At 43.2% G+C, this 21,527-nt stretch overlaps 1 protein-coding gene across 1 annotated transcript in view; it reads right to left on the bottom strand.

The window, feature by feature from the left end:
* WWOX (WW domain containing oxidoreductase) overlaps positions 1-21,527 on the bottom strand; it is a 977,998-nt gene that overhangs the window by 665,944 nt on the left and 290,527 nt on the right. Inside the window, exons 7-8 of the mRNA XM_042969270.1 lie at positions 18,201-18,386; positions 12,082-12,346 (exon numbers count right to left, since the gene is read on the bottom strand). Of these exons, the coding sequence (XP_042825204.1) occupies positions 12,082-12,346; positions 18,201-18,386 (451 nt within the window). The remainder of the gene's footprint in view (positions 1-12,081; positions 12,347-18,200; positions 18,387-21,527) is intronic.

Raw genomic sequence — 21,527 nt, 5'->3', positions numbered from 1 at the left:
ACAAGTGTCCACATACACTGTGCTTGATAGCTAGCTTTTGTTGTTTTTAGAAACCATCCTGAATGAACTGAATATGAGATAAGTACATTTTTCACAAAGATATTTAAGATAAGAACAGCTGACTGAAAAATACTAATGGGCATAGGAGAAAGAGAGTAATCAAGAAATAGAAAGAAAAAGACGAAAGAAGAAGTAAATGTATATCAGGTCCTTGAAGAACTGTGATTGCATGCATATACATGTGTGTATACACACATGTGACTAGACGCACACATATGTGACTAGAAGTCTTGCCGTCTGGGCAGCTGGTATACTCCTTGACAGAAAACAGTATCTAGCATCATATAAATCATATGAGGAAAAAAAAAGTGGACATAAAAGCGAAAGCTCCCCCAAATTCCAAACGCAGGATGGTTCTATTCAAAGATACATTTTGTTGGGGCTCCTGGGTGGCACAGTGGGTTAAGTATCCGACTTCGGCTCGGGTCATGGTCTCACGGTTGATGAGCTCGAGCCCCACTTCAGGCTCTGTGCTGACAGCTAAGAGCCTGGAGCCTGCTTCCGATTCTGTGTCTCCCTCTCCCTCTGCCACTCCCCTGCTCACGTTCTGTCTCTGTCTCTGTCTCTCTCTCTCTCTCTCTCTCTCTCTCTCAAAAATAAATAAACATTAAAAAAAAATTTTTTTTAAGTTCTGTTTGGTCAAAGGGTGTTGCATCATCTCTTCTGTTGAATGTGGACAATTCAGAAATATTCCCCAAAGGGCAGACCAAGATGAATTGCTTTTGGCCTTGTATTATTAACAGATTTAATGTGATATGCCCGTACTGCAACCTACATCACTTTAGTAATTCATAGTTGATCTGCTTCCAAAGACGGATTTAAGGTGACCCAAAGAAAGAAAAGGCACAGAACAAGAGGAACACAATGTAGAGCCACTGAAAACCAGAGGAAGTTGATACGCTCACCATTAGCATTAATGTGGCTTGAAAAAGCATAGAATTGGATGAGCAGCTCCAGCAATACGCTACAATCTCATTACCAAGCAGAAGAGAGAACAGTAGGTGCTCAGGGGCTCTCCTTGGGACTCAGAGTTCAAGGGCATTCCTAACATGCAGTGTGGTCCAGCTTCACGTGTTTTGGGGTCAAATAAGAGACAACATCCCTGACAGTAGCTTCTTGTGTGTCCTCAGAAATCAGTAAACCCCAAGAAAGTTCACATTAACAGGTAGGAGACAAGAAAACCAGTATTTCTTGAGGGTCTACTCTATGCCCCAGGGTTGAGTGATGACTTAATCCACAAACAACCCAAAGACGTGGGAACTATTTTCTCCATTCCAAAGAGAAAAAGAAAACCTGAGGTCCAGAGAGGTCATGTGATTTGCCCACTACAAGGAAGGGCTGAAGCTCAGAGCCCTGCGTCTTCAACGTCAAAGGCGTGGCCTTTGTGCTTACATTGTGATGCGTTTCTCTTCCACAAAATAGATGAACACGCTCTTCTCAGGTCCTACAGACCTTATACGGCTCGTAGCGAATGGCAGGAAATAAATGTGTGGACACATGGGAGGTGCTTAGAACAGGTGAGTCCTGATAAATCAGAGCAGTGGTTTTGTAGTTATTAAGTTTTTTTCCTCTAGATTCACAGAGCATACACTTATCCAGGGAAAACTCACAGCGAATCTCTCAAATACAAAGAATACATTTCAAATCTTAACGTTAGAGACTTAACAAGGCAGCGTGTCAGTGGTGCACATTGCAAAGGTAAGCTTTTTTTTGCTCTGGATGAGAAAGACCTCCACTTCGGGTTCAAATATGACTCCAACAGACCCTTGAGTCTGGCAGTGAGACAAAATGACACTGGAAGATGTGGCACGCAAGCTTAAGAGGAAAGCAAACCGCTACAGAGAACAGGCCCCTTCTGGGTCTGGGATATAGGAATTTGGTATGTTCCCCTACATTTCATCCACAAGGAACATGCCGGCTCATTCCTAATGGTTTTAACAGAGTGCACGAAGACAGAAGAAATCTATATTATTTTCATGACTGGATACATTCCAGAATCTAATTCTTTTGAAATACGTTGTAATTTTTTTTTCTTTTAAACATCTTCTTAATGCCTTCTTTATAGGAAATGTACTCAGAGTTAATGCTGAGATGTTAGGCCCACAAATTTCATTACATGGTCATTTATGGTTATAGAGAGTCAACAAAGACACAAGTGACACATAACACACCCAAAAGCCAACAGGAGATGCTACGCTCTAAGAAGGAAAAACAGACTTACTGTATTCACCTGCCGAGGAATATTAAAATATCAAAAAAAAAAACTAAGTTCCCAGATTTTACAGTTGTTTTTTTTTTCTTTCTTCTGAAGAGTGAGAATACTAAGAAAACATTGTGCAGGTCTCAGTAGTTGATATACAGTATTTTTTTTGGATCTGGCAAATATACTTTTTATAACTTTTCTGTGAAAGGAGGGACCTTCTAGCTCAGATTACTTGGACACTCTTACTGTTTATTCTTCCCTTTTTTGAGCAGTCAGAAGAGATTTCTCTCAGTACTTCAAATAAATAACATATCCAGCTGAACAAACACCATACATTCCCGTGGATTACTTTGGCTTCTTAAAGAATATTTCACTTTCTTTTTTTTTTTCAAAATGTAAATGATTAAAGAGACCCCATCCTATGAAACTTGGAGATGAAATGTCTCAAGCAGTGTAGAAGGCAGTATGTGGCGAAACAAAAGCCCCATCTCAGTAAAAAAAAAAAAAGAAAAAAAAGCATGATATTTCACAGGGGAATATTAGAATATTACTAAGTAAGATATTTTACTTATTATACTTTCTAAAGGAGAGGTTTTATAACATGAACACATTCAAAATCAATCTCTACAATATTTTCTGAAAACAGCAAAATGAAAGTGTTTCTTCCCCTTATATTGCTGCTGAAAAAAAAATAATAATAAACCCCAAAACCGAAACAACAAATCCTAGAGACTATACATAGACTGCAACAAGAATAATATTCTATGTGGACTTTGAAATGCTTGCTGAATTTTATCTAGCTTTATGGCTTTAAAAAAAAAAAAGTCCAAGTTCTCTGGCCAATTTTTGAAACTTGAATCAAAACTCGGCAACACACGTTTCTTTAGGAAGAAAATTTGGGCCATCGATTAACATGGCCCCCTCTACTAAAGAAGCAAGAAAATAAATACTTGACTTTCGGAAACATAATCCACACGTTTCTTTATTTTTTCCATAAGCTCTCTTATTAAAAGACTAAATCTTATCTCCCACCGTGAGGCAGAAATGCATAAATATATAAAAAATAAAGTGGGGGCATCTGGTACCTCTTGCAGCCCAGAAAGAGGGAAGAACACAAGAACGTAGAAAGGACCCGAGCAGAACAGCAAGGCAGACAGAAGCGTGTCAGTCAGGACTGCCATGGCGCGAGGCCAGGACATATCGAAGCCTGGAAGCAAATCTGTCACCAAAAGGCACTGGAAAAAAACAACGAAACTGGACTTGTAAAGTGTGACAGCCTCACAGTGCACCCTGCCTCCCGGTCTCCACGCCGCGGTGAAATCCTCTCTCTGTGCATGCGGGTCCCACCCAGGGACTTGCTTCTAACAAACAGAAGGGCCAAAGTAGTGAAGTGTCACTTCTGCGGTAAGGTTGTGAAGGACTGGGACTTCATCACGCTGACAGACTGTTTCCTCCTCGGCTTCCGCACTCTGATGAAACAAGCCGCCACGGTGGGGAGGCCTGGGCAGCAAGAAAGGGAGAAAGAGGCATCCAGCGCATGGCCAGGGAGGAACCAGAGAGGCCCAGTCTACTGGGCCACGGGGAGCTGAATCCTGCGAACCAGCACGGGACCCTGGAAGTGGACCCCTCTCCAGCTGAGCCTTGAGACGGTTTCAATCTGGCTCACCCAGTAAGTGTGGTCTGGGAGCCGACCCGGAAGCAGGCAGCCCCGTGAAGCCATGCCCGGGGTTCCAAACCCACAGAAACCGGGACGGAAGTAGATGGGGTGTCATATGTATAAAAGTGCACAGGCTGAAACAGGTGCTTGTGGGGGGAAAAAATCACCTACACTAGGTCAGCTTATACCCAGATTCAAACCTCGCGTCCCTGCACTGTGCTTTACTCAGCTCTGGGGAGTCTAGGTAGGTCCGCGTTTCTGACGGTCTCACCTCGGGTTCATGACAATGAAGTGAGACGCACTTAGCTTTCCCGCAAGTCTGGACCTGTGGGGTCTTCTGGGCCGGTCATTCCCAAGTGCAGGCCCAGGACTTTCAAGAACAACACAGCAGTGACACCATCAGGAGTTTTCCTGAAGTCAAACGTCGTCCACTGCGAGGTCTGCTTTTGGGTCCACAAGTCGGGTCCTGTTTATACTTTTTGGCGTTAAAATACCCATTCCTTAAAAAACGGTGCTGAAAGTCAATGGTGGTGGGTTTGTTTTTCATGTTTTCGGGATAAAAAGGTACGAACGTACATTAGTATCCCTTTCTTACTTCCTTTCAGATTATACCCATTCTCTAAAATCCGTAAGCCACATAAGCCACGGGACTAATTTGACTAATCTGGTCAACTGACTCATTTTACAGATGACACAACTGAGGCGCAGAGAGGGCAAATGATGTGCTCAGAGACACACGATTGTTTGATGACAGTAAACTCTAAGATGCCATTAAGTGAGACAAGGCACATAAAGACGTAAGACCCGGAGCCTGGAGCCTGGCCCCGAGTACCTCTGCATGTGACACGACCACCGGAACTGATTTTCTTAGTGTCTCAAGAAGGGGCGGGGGCGGGTGTGGGTTTCAGTTTCTCTACAACTCAGAACACGGGATCTGAGTTCTTTTTACTGCTGCCAAAAACGCACATGAACCGCCCCCCTCCCAAGTAACGATCAGCGCGTCCGGTGAGTGACACAAAAATCAACGTCCACAGAGGACACGTGGCAGAAGTGCTGTCACGGGGCCATGCAAGCTCCTGGCGTCTGTCTCATCGTGCTGGCCTCCGACGTCTACGCTGCACTGCAGCCAAAACCCGCTGGAAAAAAGCATGAAATTGGAGAAAAGGAAACCGAGAGGGGAGGATCAAAGGTGGCACCACGGACTTAAAAGCAATAAAAGGGCTAGCGAGGGAGCGGGGATGAGGCCACGCGTTACCAAAATGCCGGCAGGGGTGCAGAAGAAAGGGAGGCGAGGAAGATAAAGCTAGGGGAATTTCAAATCTTGGCTAAATGTTCATTAAATAATTTGTCACACATATTAAGGCCAGATCGTCACTTCTCCCCCCCCTCTGGAGTCCTCATTCGGGAACAAAGGCCTAACCAGACTTGAAACGCTGAAAAGCCAGGCGGAGAAGATGCCAGGAAGAGAGGCTGTGGCCTCACAGAGCCACGCGTACTTCCCTTGTCTTTGTCTTCACCAAGAAAGGGCTGATCTTCCCTCAAAGCTAAGTGTGCGGTTGGTGGCTTCAAACAGGCAGCCGGGAGGGCTTGAGATACGCACCACGGAAACCCGTCGAGTCCCGGCGGCCATTCTGCGTGTTCCTCGGGCTGGTGGGTGGTGTTTCTGTGCTCAGGGCTCGTGGGGGTATGAGACCTTCAGGAACAGACCCAGAGCCGTCACTGGGAGGACAGGCATCGACTCGAGGGGAAGGGAAGTGACCCGTCACTCGCCCGAAGACATGATGATGACAACAATGATAAATATTTATTGAGCATCTAGTGTGTTCTGTGTGCTGTGTCGTCCTGCTCATCAACTCTCAATGCGTGTCAGTTGTAACAGTGATACCACTTAGTGTTTGTTGAGCATCGAGCACATTCTAGATGCAGCATACTCCTAAGCTCCTTCAATTCTCAACAAGAACCCCTGAGGTAGGTCGAACGTTCCAGTTCATGAATCTCAATCAGCTTAGAAAATGTGCCCAAGAGGTAAGGTGGGAGGGAGAGCCAGGGTCTCACCCAGCTTTACAGCCTGTCTTCCCCACGCCTTCCGGTTCTCTCCTTAGGGTTTCCCTCCACACACACCCCTCTGGCAGACCCCTTATCCGGCACTTGGCCGGGAGAGTGGGGGGCCTGGGTTCTGGTCCCAGCTCTCCTGCGTACTAGCTGTGGGATGCAGGCCGGCCCCCCTAGCCTCATCCGCTTCTCTATCTGCACATGATGAACTGCGGTGTTCTGCCCTCCACAGATAGAGTAATGATAAGGAATGCCTTAATGACTGTCATTCATTGAGCACCTAATCGTTTTTCATTTATTCATTTACAAATATTTACTGAGCATTTACTTTATGGACCAGGGATACAGTGGTGTGAATGCAAAAACAGCACTTTCAAGAGAGGGAGAGAAAGGCATTAAACACAGAACAGCACAGATTATTTTTCTAAATTGTGTTTGTTTCCAGTGATCTCTAGGAGAATTTCTGGGCGTCCTTCATTCGTTCATTCGGCACATGTTTACGGAGGACTACTGCGTGTCAGACAGTATTCTGAGAACCAGCCCTTAGGAGGGCACAGAAAGGGAGTCTTGACCACATTCTGATCTAATGCTTCCTTGGGCTGTGATGTTTGGATTGAGCTTTGAAGGACGAGTAGAAAGTAACGAGACCTGGAGGAAAGGGAGGGTTTTAGACCAAAGGAAGTATGCCTCAGCATCCTCGAGAAGGAAGGAGAATGAGCTCCAATGAGATTGAGGTAAAGCTCGCCGCATAGAAGGGGACCGGACAAGGCCATGCTCCTTTCATTCAATTCTCACGTGCTTTCACGGTGACCCCCTAAGAAAGACAGGATTCCCACCTGACAGAGGAGAAAAACTATAGGCACACTTATTCACCAGAGCCTGCTCAAAAGCCATCGTGCCATCCATTTTCTCTGCCACCAATCTCACCTCCAACCCTAGAGACACAAAATGCCAGAAATGCACTTTCCCAGCCTCCCTTGCACCACGGCTATGGACAAGCGACTCTGAGTCCTGGCCGGTGGGAGCTGAAGCAAAGCGCTCCCGAAGACGGTTCTGAGATGGAATGCTCGGGGATGGAATGCTCTCTTCCTTGATAAAGAAGGGAGGTATGCAAGGAGGAGTCCCATCCCTCCCATTGTGCCTTCAGACCTCATCACGTAGGATGCAATGGTTGCTGCTACTGGAGCCATCTTATAAGCATGAGGGAAAAGCTAACACAAGCACAAAGAAGCTGCCTGAAAGTAGCCAAACACACCCCTAACAGCCCCTGGATTTCGGGATACATGAGAAAAACAAACCAATATTATTCCAAAGATTTTTAATTGGGCAGTATTAACTCACAGCCCAAAACATGAACATTGATGTAGAATGTGAACCTCACAAAGGATGCATCATTTCAAAGTTATATAATCACAAGAGGGGGAAACGTTGAGTTTTGAATACAGTCCTGATGGTTCTAAATGCTTTGCTCTTTTTCGCTCTACCATATCCCTTGGGCTGTACCTTGAGCAAACACTGTTAACTTTCGAGCTCTGGACGGAATCAGAGGTGACTAATGAAACCAATGCCAATGATAATCCTGGAAAGCAAGCACAACGTGTGAGATAGCGGCTATGTGACCTCAGCAGGAAGAGCACTGCCAACAGGTCCTCCTGTGGGGTTCTGCAGGAAAGGTCAAGTGCGGCCCAGCCACGGCGGGGTCGTAGGAGTCTAGTTTTCTAACATATCTGGACTGGCAAAGACAAAGCAGCCAGAGAACTCAACCCTCACTCGGGAGTCCCCCAGCATTTACATTAGTGAGGAATATTCTGAAATTTCTACTTTGAAAACTCTATCTCCTCCTCCCAGCCCAGGAAAAGGCCCTTGCCTTCTCCTCCAATGCACGGGTAAAGATTCCAGCGGGGCTTTGTCCTTGATAATATCTGGAGTGTAGTCAGCTGCAGGTATTTAAAAGTGGGGGGAGGGGGGAGGAGAAGTATTTTTCTAAAACACTAATTTAAAGAACAAATCAACATCTATTATCTCCTTCATTATGTTTTAAATTATACAACTATAAATCACCCTGCGGCGGGTCGTTCAAGGGCAGAATTACCCAGCTTGGCTTTCGCGAAGGTTAGAAGAATGGCATCTTGTGCTTTTTCTAGTTATAATTTATAACTTTGCAACAGGACCGGTGGTGCAGATCCATCCATTAGCGGGGTGGCCGCACATCTGTTAAAACTCAGCCCAATGACTGCCTCTACACGGCCACAGGAAACGTAACTCAATCATTCCAGAAGTTCGACAAACTCGAGCCATTTTTTAATGTAAAATGATTTGAAAACGCAGCTCCCTAAAACATCTGCTAAGCTCCTACTACCCTAACACATGATATTCTTTCTACCGTTACCTGCCAACATAAATATTTGGTCACACAAAACACCCTCAGAGGCACGTGACAGAGCTCAGCTTCAAATTTACATACCGATCCGCAAAGGGCTGGCTTGGACCTAGGAACTCGAGCTAATGCGTTGTTTACCAGAACTGAAAGTTTACGTGGGGCAAAAAAAGAAAAAGCAACAAAAAAAAAAAAAAAAAAAAAAAGGCCGAGGGTTAAGTTCATGAAGGTACTTACTCTCAAGCATTTTAAAAAGGAAACAATAACGGCACGAGGAGATCTACACAGTGGGGACGCTGTGGTGCATCAGACAAGGCAAATGTACTTGGGAGGAGCCGGTGAAGGGTCTCAAGGCAATGTGGGTGAGTTCTCTGTGTTCCTTGACTACCAGGGAGGATAATCATTCTAGCATGGTGTGGAACCGTTGTGAGGAATTAAAGCATCACAGGGTCTGGACTAAGGTGCAAAGTCACATCCTACCTCGGGGCACAGCAGGAGTCTAAAGTCACCAAGTGGCAACGACTGCCAATAGCCAAAATTGGAAATCTCTTCTATCACCCAATAATCCAATAGGCCTGGTTTTGTGAATTAAGTTCCTTGGAGAAATACCAAGGTCTGAGCACTTTATATATCCTTACAGTATATATTCATGCACACATATGCAAAATACAATTTTAGAGTATGTTAATTGCATAAAAGAAAGCTAGGGAGACAAGAAAATAATGTATAACATAGCCATGGTGGATGTGACTTCATTATCAAAAAGCTCCCACCAAACTTTAAGATGTTTCAAGAGGAACTAGAGTCCTGCATATTTTTTAAACAATATTTTAAAACAATCCTATTCCCCGGACGCCTGGCTTGTTCAATAGGAAGAGCATGTGACTCTTGATTTGGGGGTTGTGAGTTCAAGCCCCACAATGGGCGTAAAGATTACTTAAAAAAAATCCGATTCCCACTGGTATGAATTATTTTTATTTTTACACAAGTTGGAGGGAAAGGAAACAAACGCTTCCCCCACAGACTCCTCAAACACTTGTCCTACCCTCCAGACCTCAAGGGGACGCGGTGCCAAAGACACAGCCTTACCAGTAGGGGTCGCTGTGCTGAGATTAATCCCTATGAGTTTCTCATTAGTGATTATTATACTGCAGGCAGCCAAAATGGAAAAATTAATTAATTTCAAAGTGATAATGCATTTACAGCAACAATTAGAAATGTATAACTGTAAAAGGGCAACATTTAAAAGACAGATTACATTTAATAAAGTTGCACAAGAACATCCAATTGTAAAATTACTGATCTGCAACAATATTCCTTAAAGAGGCACTTAAAATAGCCTGACTCCATGAAGGGTGACCTAATTACTGTAACTAAAATCACCGTAGTCACAGCAAGTCACAGCAAATAAAAAAGGGACGTTGATATTAGAATACTGCTGTTTAATACTTAAGGGAGCCAGCTACGGTGGAGAAGCAAAGGCAGGGCTTCCGAGCACAAGGGTGGGCTGTGCTCCTCCATTCCGTGACCTTGGGCAATGCGATGGGTACCCCAGCAACACTCATGTCAAAAGGAGACACTGTTGGAGTGACACGCAGACACATCAGTGCAGCACAAACGGCCCCCTGGCGATGAGGACGTTGCATTTATGCTAAGCTTCTTCGTGGGCATTGAGGAATCCAGCTTTCACAGGGGGTGACGATGGGGATGCGACTATGTGGCTTATGTCCAAAAATAAATGTGTGTTGAAAAAGGGAGAAGGACACTCCGCATCCACAAAACAAATGTCTTCTCATGACGGAAGTAGCGTCAAGCCACGTACGGGAGGATAAAACACAAGGTGACCTTTCCAGTGAGCCTGGTCTGTCCTGCCAGTGACATAGCCCCATCATGCTGATATCTCTCCCGCATACACACAGTCCACACACACACACAGTCCACATACACACAGTCCTAAATATCTATGTTGTGAAGAAGCAACTGTCTGTGACTTTGACAAATTCATTCCCATTCCACGTCTTTATAAACCTAGCCAGGGAACTCTGATGGCCAAGAATACCACCGGACACCTAAATATATCAAAACACGATTAGAAAAAAGAATGTCCTAAAAATCTAAACCTACATACATATTTCATAGTCTTTATCATCTATATGCTTATCCAAAAAAGTGCATCATGGCATAGAAAAGATGCTGTTTTTCAGTTACTGGGGGCCCAGAACATGGAAAGTTCATTCTACTGTGGCTCCTGGGAGACCAGATGTACGTGTCAGAGGCCAGACTCTCTTCATCTGGACACCCTTCCCACTTTGCCAATTGCCTTCTCCTTGGGCCTCTAGGGACAGAGACAGAGGTCCACCCAACTACCACCAGCAGACTCCGGTCTACAGACTCCTTTAGTTCTGTAATCTTTATATGCAACACAAACAATGACGCTTCGGAAAATAATCCTCTCCGGAGGTAATGTAAACAATAACAACAACCATCATACTACATACCTACTATACACAGACACCATGCGAGGCACATTATTTAACCGTGCTTTCCAATCTTGCAGCGACGTAAATCTAAATCAATTAAGGTAAAGTCCAATGAAAAATTCAGCCTCTCGGTTGTATTTAGCCACTTTCCAAGGGCTCCAGAGCCACATACGGCAGGTGGCTACCACAGTGCACAGTCAGATGAAAGTCACCACAGAAATTCCATACCCAATGTTATAAATGTCATACCCATCAGGGTCAATCCCCACAACAACCCGTATTGCCGTTTTAAGCGTGAGGAATCAGGCTCAGAGTGGTTGGGTATCTGACCCACGGTTAAGTGGGAATGGCTGCTGGAGAAGAAGGCAGACTATTCAGAGGCCACATGCTCATTTTCCCAGGATAATGAATTCACCTTGTGATACTCTCAGAAGCCAAAACGTGTTTGGACCTTTCTGAGGATTAGAGGTTAAGTCGGTTAACTGGAATAGTATCTGCATGCACTAATTTCAAGCGTTTTTAAAGGCCCATGGTTTAGAAAAAAAAATACCATACCAAATATACTGTGCAAAATGTGCATTGCTCATTTAAAAGACTTCCTGTTGAAACGTTTTCATGGAAGAAGTTTCTAGATACGGCAGTTATACCACCATCGAAAATGTAAAAACTTCCTATTTACCTTTGTGAACGCTTCCGAATCTAACCACAGAAGTGTGATTCATCCAAAAGGACTCACCTTTGGGGAAGTAAAGAATAAAAGGCACTTGGGACCGACAAAAAGTTGTCCAGGTGAGGTTCACATCCATTAAAAGAAGAATTTAGAACATCAATTATAGATTCCCAGCTGAAACAAAGGAATCACTTCGGCTGATAATTCAACAATCACCAACCCATGTTTTTCACCTACTGACACAAAACACGGTTTTCAAGTAGTATGCCTTCTGAATAACAGCAATTAAAAAAAAAAAAACAAACAAACACATCAAAAGAAAGCAAAACATCTCCACCAAGACGCAATACTGGAAAAACCACGTTTTCTATCCAGCCCTCCAAGACGCCTTTAGAGAAACAGCTATAATCTAAGTCAACTGAAATGTGTTCGAGAGCCCTCACTGATGGCTTTAACGGGCCGAGGACGTGGCTGTCAAGACCAGACTCGGCACTACCGGAGGAGAGAAGCTGAAGAACACGCGTGTGTCCATTAAGAGCGAAATGAAGGTGTCTGTGGCGGCGACAGAAGCCATTCACTTACCATGGACTTGGTGAAAGGCCTGGCCAATGCAAACAGCAGCGTGTACACCCACCAGTTACGATGAATGGACGAATACAACATGTTTCCAGGGTGCACGGCGTTCGACGTCACCCCACGCGGGGACAGGCGGCGGTGGAGCTCGTTGGAGAAGAGAATGTTGCACAGCTTAGACCGGTTGTAAGCCAGCATGGCCCAGTAGTCATTTTTAGATGGAGAAAGGCGGCTGAAGTCCAGTTTGCCCGAGGAATCGTTAATATCTGTGAATCTAAGCGACACAAAACAAAAAAAGATAGGAAGTATGACATGAAGCAGTCCATCTCTGACTCCTGATAATAATAACATTTTATTTTTATTAGAAGTCTGAGGACACCACCACAGAGGCAACTGAAAACCCAACTGGGCAAATGTAGAAACAAAGTCTCCCTTAGAAATGGACAATAGTGACTGGACACGATAAAACGGCAGCATCCGAAGACAGACTACATTAAGGGCCCAAACTCAGAAATAGGGCAATCTTAACACACTCAACTCCCCCTGCTTCCAACGTGTATTTTTCAAAACCTTCAACAGGAAGTTCAAGGATAATTAAATTAAATGGAAAAGCATCTTAAATAAAGGGCTACAGCTTTTGGAAGCAGAAAGATATCACATTCCTAACCTTTGACGGGGCTTTCCTGGGTTATTTTAGCCAACGCTTGAGTCCTGTATATTTTCATTTGATCCTCCAAGTAAATATAGATGAGTCTTGCTGCCCCCAAGACTCTTTTCCAGATTAAAAATTAATGATTATAAAGGGGTTATAACCTTGGTGAGGTGCCATCAATAGCCTTATACGTTTAAAAGATAAATGTAAACAAAGCCAGAATGAGTTCTGGCAGACTCTACTGTTTTTAAGTATACCCATGGCATAGAAATACACAAATCAAAGTAAGTAGTTGATGTTTTATAATTGGGTCTGACGGAGTCATTAAACACCAGCTGTTTGTTTCTTTTCTTTCTCTCTTTCTTTCTTTCTTTTTCTTTCTTTCTTTCTTTCTTTCTTTTGAGTAACAGCAAAGTAGTGACTGCCCTAAAAGAAAAAAAGGATCATAACAAAAGGAATTTTCTGGAGGTTGATCTCATCCTTGTTAAAGACTCCTCATAGTTTCCTTCATTAAATTAACTCTGAGCATTTGCACCAAGTAATAAGGAAATATAAGGAGAGTACTCTGGGTGCTGGCTATGGAAACAAAAGCAAAAGGTAAAATGAAAATCATGGAATAATCTGGTTGTTCCTGGATATGAGCAGTTCAGGGTGAGCTACAAGGAAGGTAAAAGCAACCCAGGGACAGGTGAAATTCATATTTTCATGGAAATGAAATAGCCCTTCTCCAGGACTCAGTCAGTGACATCCAATTTCTAGTGTTAAATGACATCGCCGCTCTAAAGTCATCAACAAGGCTGACGGCCAGAAATGTTATCACGGATGCAACAACAAGACCCTGAAACTAATTGTTGGCTGCCTGTTTCCAAGTCCCCAAACCACAGGAAGTGCCCAGACTTGCGAGCTTAATCATCAAAAGCACTGGAACTTAGCGGGGAATTTGAAAATTTATGGGGGCCTTTTTCTGATTGTGATAATGGCTGCCGGCAGGGGCCGGGGATGGTAGACGTCCTGCAATGCAGACGGAGTCTTGCTCCATGAAGATCGTCCCGCTGGACATTCATGCAGATGAAAAGCCCGTGTATGATTATCTGAGCCTACAGCCTGGCTGTGTTTTTTATATATATGCACAGTTTTGACATCCACTGCGTTTCCAAGACAGTAGTCCTACAGCCACGTATACGAAGAATGAATGCACTTTCAGATTTCATGGGTTTTGGGGGGAGGTGACGCTTGATTCCATGCCAGGAGTATTTCAGTCTGCAGTGCCACACCTGTTAATGGTCCGCATTTGTGAGTATCCCAATGGAGGTGACCGAAGCATGGACACGCACATCTGATTACTTATCCTCCTTGTAGTCCTTCTCAAGTTAAGAAACATGCTATTTTGTTTCACATTTATTTTTTTTTCTTTCCATTACAGTTAAGCGAGCATATTGAATTAAAATGCATTTATGCAGGGAAGTTCTATTATTTCTGAACTTTCATCCAACGTAGTAATAAGGTATTACAGAAGAAGACTGTTGACAGCTCAGTGACCCAATGTATGGGCCATGTCTTAGAGATTCTACCTACTCTGTGCAGAAATAGTATCAAAGATCCAGACCACATCTGCATGGTATGGGACGAAAACACCATCCTTCTCTTACTCTCCACTCTTTTCCCATCACCTTTGCAGGAAACCAGTCTTGGCATCTGTGTTTAGCCTAACCCAGCCTGAGTGCCATTTCTTCCAGGAGGCTCTACCTAACTAGCTCTTTCACTGCTTGTTGTCACAATGATTTCTTGGGTGGCAATGGGGGACAGACTGAAAGAAGCCATGCAGAGCAGATTGAAACACTTGTTTCCACGGAAATGAGGTGCCCACTCACCAGGACCCAAGCGGTGATATTCCTAGTATTCAATGGCCCCACGCACCTCCCTGCCAACATCGGTAACAAAGCAAGTCATGCCATCTTCGCATTTTATCTGTATGCTGGGGACTGTGCGCTGTGTCCTGTGTGCCTCTGTCCTTACCATGCCAGAGTGCAGGCCATTTGCTCACCTGGCTCCCCCAATGAACTGTGAATTCTTGGAAGGCAGACAGTAAGCATATTTACGCCTACTGCAGTGCCCAACGTATAGCAGGGACTAAATACAGGATTAGAGAATTAAAGTTCGATCCTGGGTTCAGAATTCCAAACTAAGTGCCAAGCTTCCTTTGAGCCTTGCTCCAAAGGCAAAATTTAGCATTACCTTTGGGTTCTCTATATCCCTCATCAATGTTTGCATGTGGCACTTCTACAGTTTAGAATGAATTCCCTGCTTTGGTTTTTAAGGACAACACGGAAGTCTTTCATGTGGGGAGCACCAGGTCAGTTAAACTCCTAAGAGGTGGGAAAGGCATTCATTCCTAGTCCTTAATCTAGAAACAAGGCAAAAAAAAAAAAAAACCCACAAACAAACAAAAACAAACAAACAAACAAACACACCAAAAAAACCCACCATGATGGGAAATTAGGTGGAACCAAGTTGAAGGAGCTTCTCAAGTTGGAGAAGCACAGCTAGGAAATAGGAGGCCCACGCTTTGCAAGCAGCCCCCATCCATGAGCAGATCCCCGATTTCCTGCCCTGCTGATCTCCTGGGCAGCAAACCCATTTTTCAGGTCTGATTAGCTTGTATTGACAGTCCTCTGGAAAGCAGGAAGGGGGGAAAGCCTTGGGACCCCTCTGAGCCATGGCGGGCTTCCTGAAAAATGACTGTGTTCACCTCTCTGCTCAAGAGGCAGTAAAACAACCCTTCAAATGCTGCCGACTCTATTTTCAACTTGAAGAATTGACAAAGCCACACAATAATGTCTTAATAGAATTATCCTCCTTCCAATACAGCAAAATGTGACCATTTTGCTCTCTGGACATCAACATTTGTTGTTTGAGGGGACCTCTGTCTTGTATTTCTATATATACTGCTCCCTTATGTTTTTTTTTAACACAGGATTTTTAAATTACCAAAAATAATTAGGCTGGATTCTATGTAGACAAAAGCTAGTATGTTCAAAGAATAGGACAGAATTTGCCTCCGAAGCTGTGTACGTGTGTGTGTGTGTGTGTGTGTGTGTGTGAGTGCGCACGCAGCAACTTGGCCCTCAACACAGCTGCAGCCATTCACAGTTGTTCAGCCAGCCCTCCGCTCTTTTCATTCTATTTTAATTGTTATCTGAAAATTTTTCACAGCAAGGAAGTCGAGTTCTCCTTTTCATATGATGTATTTTAGGTATGCAGAAACTGCATTCACTCGCTCAGACTCCAGATAAGTAACTAAAATACAGTGAAGACACGGGGAGGCTAATAAATATTTTGCCTGGGGGCAGTCTGGTATAATATTTTCTGCAAACATAGGACTTTATTTTTCCCCTAACAGGGGGTCTTGACTCCAACGAAGAGATTCCGCCAAGGTTTATGGAGGTAATTAGATATCAACACTTCCATTTTACAACATGGTTTAAGGCTCTGGGTCCTTGAGCAGTGAGTGAGTGCTTTCCCAGGACTATGCACCCAGTATTCACACTACCTCTAGGGCACCACAGGAGGCCATGCAAGTGTAATAAACAAACCAGCTTGGGGGAATTAGCATTTTGTAAAACACACACACACACACGCACGTGTGCGCGCACAACACACAACACACACAAAAATAGCCCTTAACATGTGCAAAGAATGACCAGAAAGCAGAAAACTAGGGCCAATCACCAGACAGGAGAAGGCCTGATAACACATTTCCGGAAGTCCTCGTCTCTAAACTAAACTGGGTCTAATTCAGGAGACCAAGGCCCTTCCTTCCAATTCCTCTGTTAAATGAAATTAAGATTCAGATCTCCAAGGTAGGCTCGAATTACGCTGAAGTCAAGGAGAGAACAAAGGCAGCACATGAAATACCATTTGAGATACAGATTTACAAAGCGAAGCAAGAAGCTACAATTCAACATAATCTCCCATTAAATACCAGCTCATTTAAACATATCCCGTGGTGCCCTCCACATCTGGCAAATGATTGGGACTGGCAGATTTATTTCCGGAGCTCGCGCTCCCGCGCCGGCCCCCACTCCTGAGCAGGGCCACTCCACTTTTTTTTTTTTTTTTTTTCCATGAACCTGGTGTGATTTGCAAAGATAAGGATGTCCAGATTTTGTTACCACCTAATTACTAGATGTTTCGTGTCTTTTAACACGGGGGAGGATTATTACGGGCATTTTCCTTTCATTTCAGCCCTCATAAATGTAAAATGGTAAAAGTAAATCTATCTGCAGTATGTCACTTCTACTATAAGCCCCTGTGTTTGGGAGTGATAAAGGGTTCAGGCTAACCCTTGGCTGGTCTCTCTCTTCCCAGGGGTTACATTTTATGGAAGCGTGATTAAAAAAATAAGCTTCATTCTGGGTCACTAAAACATTTCAGGACTTAAGACGGAGAAGAAGGGGGAAAAAATAGGCCCCTGCACACTATTTTTTTTTTCCAGCTACTTTGCTAAGAGTGAATGCTTCTGACCACAGCAGGAAAATCTCCCCCACCCCACACATTAGATCTAGCCTCGCCCGGCGAGTCCTTTGTCTTCTTCGATCACCTCTCTTTAGACAAATAGTTGTTCATCCAACTCTAGAAACAAATACGCTGAAAATAGGATGAAATTTTCAAACGCCTTTCTAGTCAATTGGATATTCTCCTAATGGTAACGGAAGAGAAGTGCCATCTGATGTTTTAATTGAAATTTTAACCAAAAGAGGCATGGCCAGATTTCTAATATGTTCTAACTACAGTACTTCTCTTTCTACAATTACACAGCTAATGTCGGCATTGAATTCCCTAATTTCTCATTATAAAACAATTGGATTTCATCTCGTGGTCTTTAATTGCATTGTTTCTCCTGCTGGAATAACTGCACATTCTTCCTGGTGAGGTGTTGAAGTTGTTGAATGACAAATCAATAAAGGTCAGGCATTCAGATTTAATCAATTATTATCCCATCTCGAAGCAAAATCAATGAGGGGTTTGAAGTAGAGTTGTGAAAACCATCTACATTGCTGGAGACAAAACCCCCATGTCACCCCCCTCCACAATCTCCAAAACAGAAAGACATCAAAAAATTAAGGAAGCCAGGTTGAATACACCTGAGTGGAGTTACTGGAAATTACTTTCAGGAAGAGAGCCTTGGGGGGACACTGGCTGGCACAAGGAAGGGGCCATGGGAACAAAACAGCAGATTCTGGGGCACCTGGGCAGCTCAGTCAGGTGAGCATCGGACTTTGGCTCAGGTCACCATCTCTCGGTTCCTGAGTTCGAGCCCCGTGTCGGGCTTGCTGCTGTCAGTGAGGAGCCTGCTTCACGTCCTCTGTATCCCTCTCTCTATGCTCCTCCCCTGCTGTTGTGCTCTCTCTCATTCATAAACAAACAAACAAACAAACCTTTAAAAAAAACCCAAACATATCAGATTCTAACCCACCTATGGGATTCTGAGGAGACCACAACTACTCGGGCAGGAGCTGAGCGGCACAAGACATCCTGAAGGAGTTGGACAAGGTAGAAGTGTCCCAGGTGATTCACCTGGAAGGTGGTCTCCAGGCCGTCTTTGGTGAGGCTCCAGGGGAGAGCAAAAGCCCCCGCATTGCACACAAGCACATGAAGGGATCTGCAAAATAAAATATCACCGTTAAGCGGACATAAACACTCTAAAACCAAGGATATCCCATTCCCTGGCGGGAACAACCAATCTTTCACTGTCTCCAAGATCCAGCAGCTGGAAAAGGGATCTCCTGCAATGTCACATCCTAAGCCACTCTGCAGGGGAAGGGCTTGGACTGGGAGTGGGCTGCGGGGACCCAGGGGGCTTCCTGGGATATAGGACTTTCAGAGCTGAAACCGGGACCATACTGGGCAAACTGGTCACCCAGGATGGATCTCAGAGTCTAAAATCTAATTTTATCTGTGCATCTTAGTTTAACCACTTCCTCACTTCTTCACCTGTAACATCAAAATAGCCCTTAAGTAGATGTAAGAAATTAAAGAGAAAATCTGCTATATAAACAACAATAAAGGAACCAGCATTTAATAGGTTCTAAGTAAGCACAGCAAGGGGGAAGTACTCTGTGAAAAACAGGCACACAGGGGTTCCTGGGTGGCTCAATCATATAAGCATCTGACTTTGGCTCAGGTCAAGATCTCACGGTTCAGTTCCTGAGTTCAAGCCCCACATTACAGAGCCTGTTTAGGATCCTCTGTCTTCCTCTCTCTGACCCTCTCCCATTCATATTCTCTTTCACTCTCTGTCTCTCCCTCTCTCTCTCTCTCTCTCTCTCTCAAAAATAAGCAGAAAAAAAGAGAGAGGCATACAATGTTTGAATATATTCCTTTCAGAGGTCAAATTACATCTAGACAATAGAAATGACTGAGCCGTGGGGATGGGTAAGTGGAGGTCTATTATACTGTTTTCTCCCATTGTGTTTATATTTAATTTGTTTCATAATAAAATTAAAAAAAAAATAAAAGTAAGCCTTTCATCATATGAATCAAAATCCTAAATCCTCACAGAGAAGTGGTGCTGGTGGGAAATCATCCTAATATATTAATAAAAATTGTTAAAATGTCATTTATTCAAGGCTACCCACAGCGTCTGCAATTACAATATAAAAGCAAAATACAGAAATAAATGACATATAAAACTGGGAAATAATGTAATGAATTTGCATGGGATGCATATGATAGAATACTACACAGCCATTAAAATGATAGATCCTTCAACCCTGTAAAATATGCATGCTACAAAACAAAAGATATAATATTGTATGATCACACAAACACACACAAAATATTTATGAAGCACAGCCAAAAGTGTGAATAGTAGTTATCTCTAGGGGTGGGTGGAACCCAAAATGTCTTAAATTATCTTCTTTCTGAGTTTTAAGTTTGATGAAATAGGAGCTATATATATTTTTCTTTCGCCTCTTGTGCTTGAGGGGTCATATCTAAGAAAGCATTCCCTAACCCAACATCACAAAGATACAGTTCTATCTTCACTCCTGAGAGTTCTAGCTTTGGCTCCTACATTTAGATCTATGATCCACTGGAAGCTTAACATGGATACACAGTGAATGCAAGCAATAACTTCATTCTCTGGCAAGTGGGCGTTCCAAGTGTAGCTTCGTATGTTAAAAAGACTACTCCTGCCTGCATTGAATTGTCTCAGCACCCTTGAGGAAAATCAATTGACCACCTGTAAGAGTTTATTATGGGACTCTCTGTTATATTCTTTTATTATGTTAGTACTACAGTCTTTATTACTAATGCTTTGTAGTAACAACATACATGTATATGTAACATTTTATATATGTTATAAACATTTTACGTATATATAGTTATATACATTTATATATATAAATATAGTTATTGTTGAGAGAGAAGGATAGTGCACCATAAAGCACCAGCTATGGAATCATAGGGGGCTAAGGAGGGAGAGTGAGAATATTAAGCAAGTTCCTCAGTCTGCCCAGAGCCAGAGCCACCTCAGGTCTTGATCTCAAGACCCTGAAGTCTAGACATGAGCCAAAATCAAGAGTCAGATGCTTAACCAACTGAGCCACCCAGGTGCCCCTGTGGAGTAAATTTTGAAAACTGGGAACTGAGGGGCGCCTGGGTGGCTCAGTCGGTTAAACGTCCGACTTCAGCTCAGGTCACGATGTCGCGGTCCGTGAGTTCGAGCCCCGAGTCGGGCTCTGGGCTGATGGCCCAGAGCCTGGAGCCTGCTTCCGATTCTGTGTCTCCCTCTCTCTCTGCCCCTCCCCCGTTCATGTTCTGTCTCTCTCTGTCTCAAAAATAAATAAACGTTTAAAAAAATTAAAAAAAAAAAAGAAAATAAAACTGGGAAATGAGGGTCCTTCAACTTTGTTATTTTTCAAGCTTGGGTTGGCTAGTCTGGGGCGTTTGCGTGCACATAAAAAGTTTAGAATCAGCTTTCAATTTCTGGCAAAACAGCCAACTGCAATTCTAGTAATGTTTACATTAAAATTACAGATCAATTTTGAGAATACTGTCCTCTTTACAATATTAAACGTCTTGATCTATGAACATGGGATGTCTTTATATGCACTTAAGTCTTTAATTTCCTTCTACAATATTTTATAGCTCTCAAAATAGAAATTTATCACATCTTTTGTTAAATGTATTCATAAGTATTTTATTCTTTCTAATTATATGGCAATTTGCATTGATTTCTTAATTTAATTTGGAAATTGTTAGTTACTAGTATATACAAATATAATTGATTTTTGCATATTGATTTTTTATCCTCTAATCTTGCTGAAATTATCGATTAGTTTTTTGAGTCCTTTTTAAATTATCTATTAGTTTTAACACTTTAATGTGGGTTTCTTAGTATTTTCTACACCTAACGTCTTCACCCACAAATAAAGATAGTTTTACTCTTTCCTTTCCAATCAGAATGTCTCCCCCTACCCCAATTACTTTGGCTGGAATTTCCAGCACAATATGGAATGTAACTGGTAAAATTTGATATCTGTGTTTTCTTTTTTGATCTTAAAGGTAAAGTATTCTTGGGAATGCAAGCTGGTACAGCCACTCTGGAAAACAGTATGGAGGTTGTTCAAAAAACTAAAAATAGAACTACACTACGACCCAGCAATTGCACTGTTAGACATTTACCCATGGGATACAGGTGAGCTGTTTCCAAGGGATACATGCACCCTATGTTTATAGCAGTACTATCAACAATAGCCAAAGTATGGGAAGAGCCCAAATGTCCACCGATGGGTGAATG

Source organism: Panthera tigris, chromosome E2, assembly GCF_018350195.1.
Source record: "Panthera tigris isolate Pti1 chromosome E2, P.tigris_Pti1_mat1.1, whole genome shotgun sequence".
Classification (NCBI taxonomy): Eukaryota; Metazoa; Chordata; class Mammalia; order Carnivora; family Felidae; genus Panthera; species Panthera tigris.
Note: the sequence above shows the minus strand (reverse complement) of the source record. Positions and strands in the feature narration are given on the sequence as shown.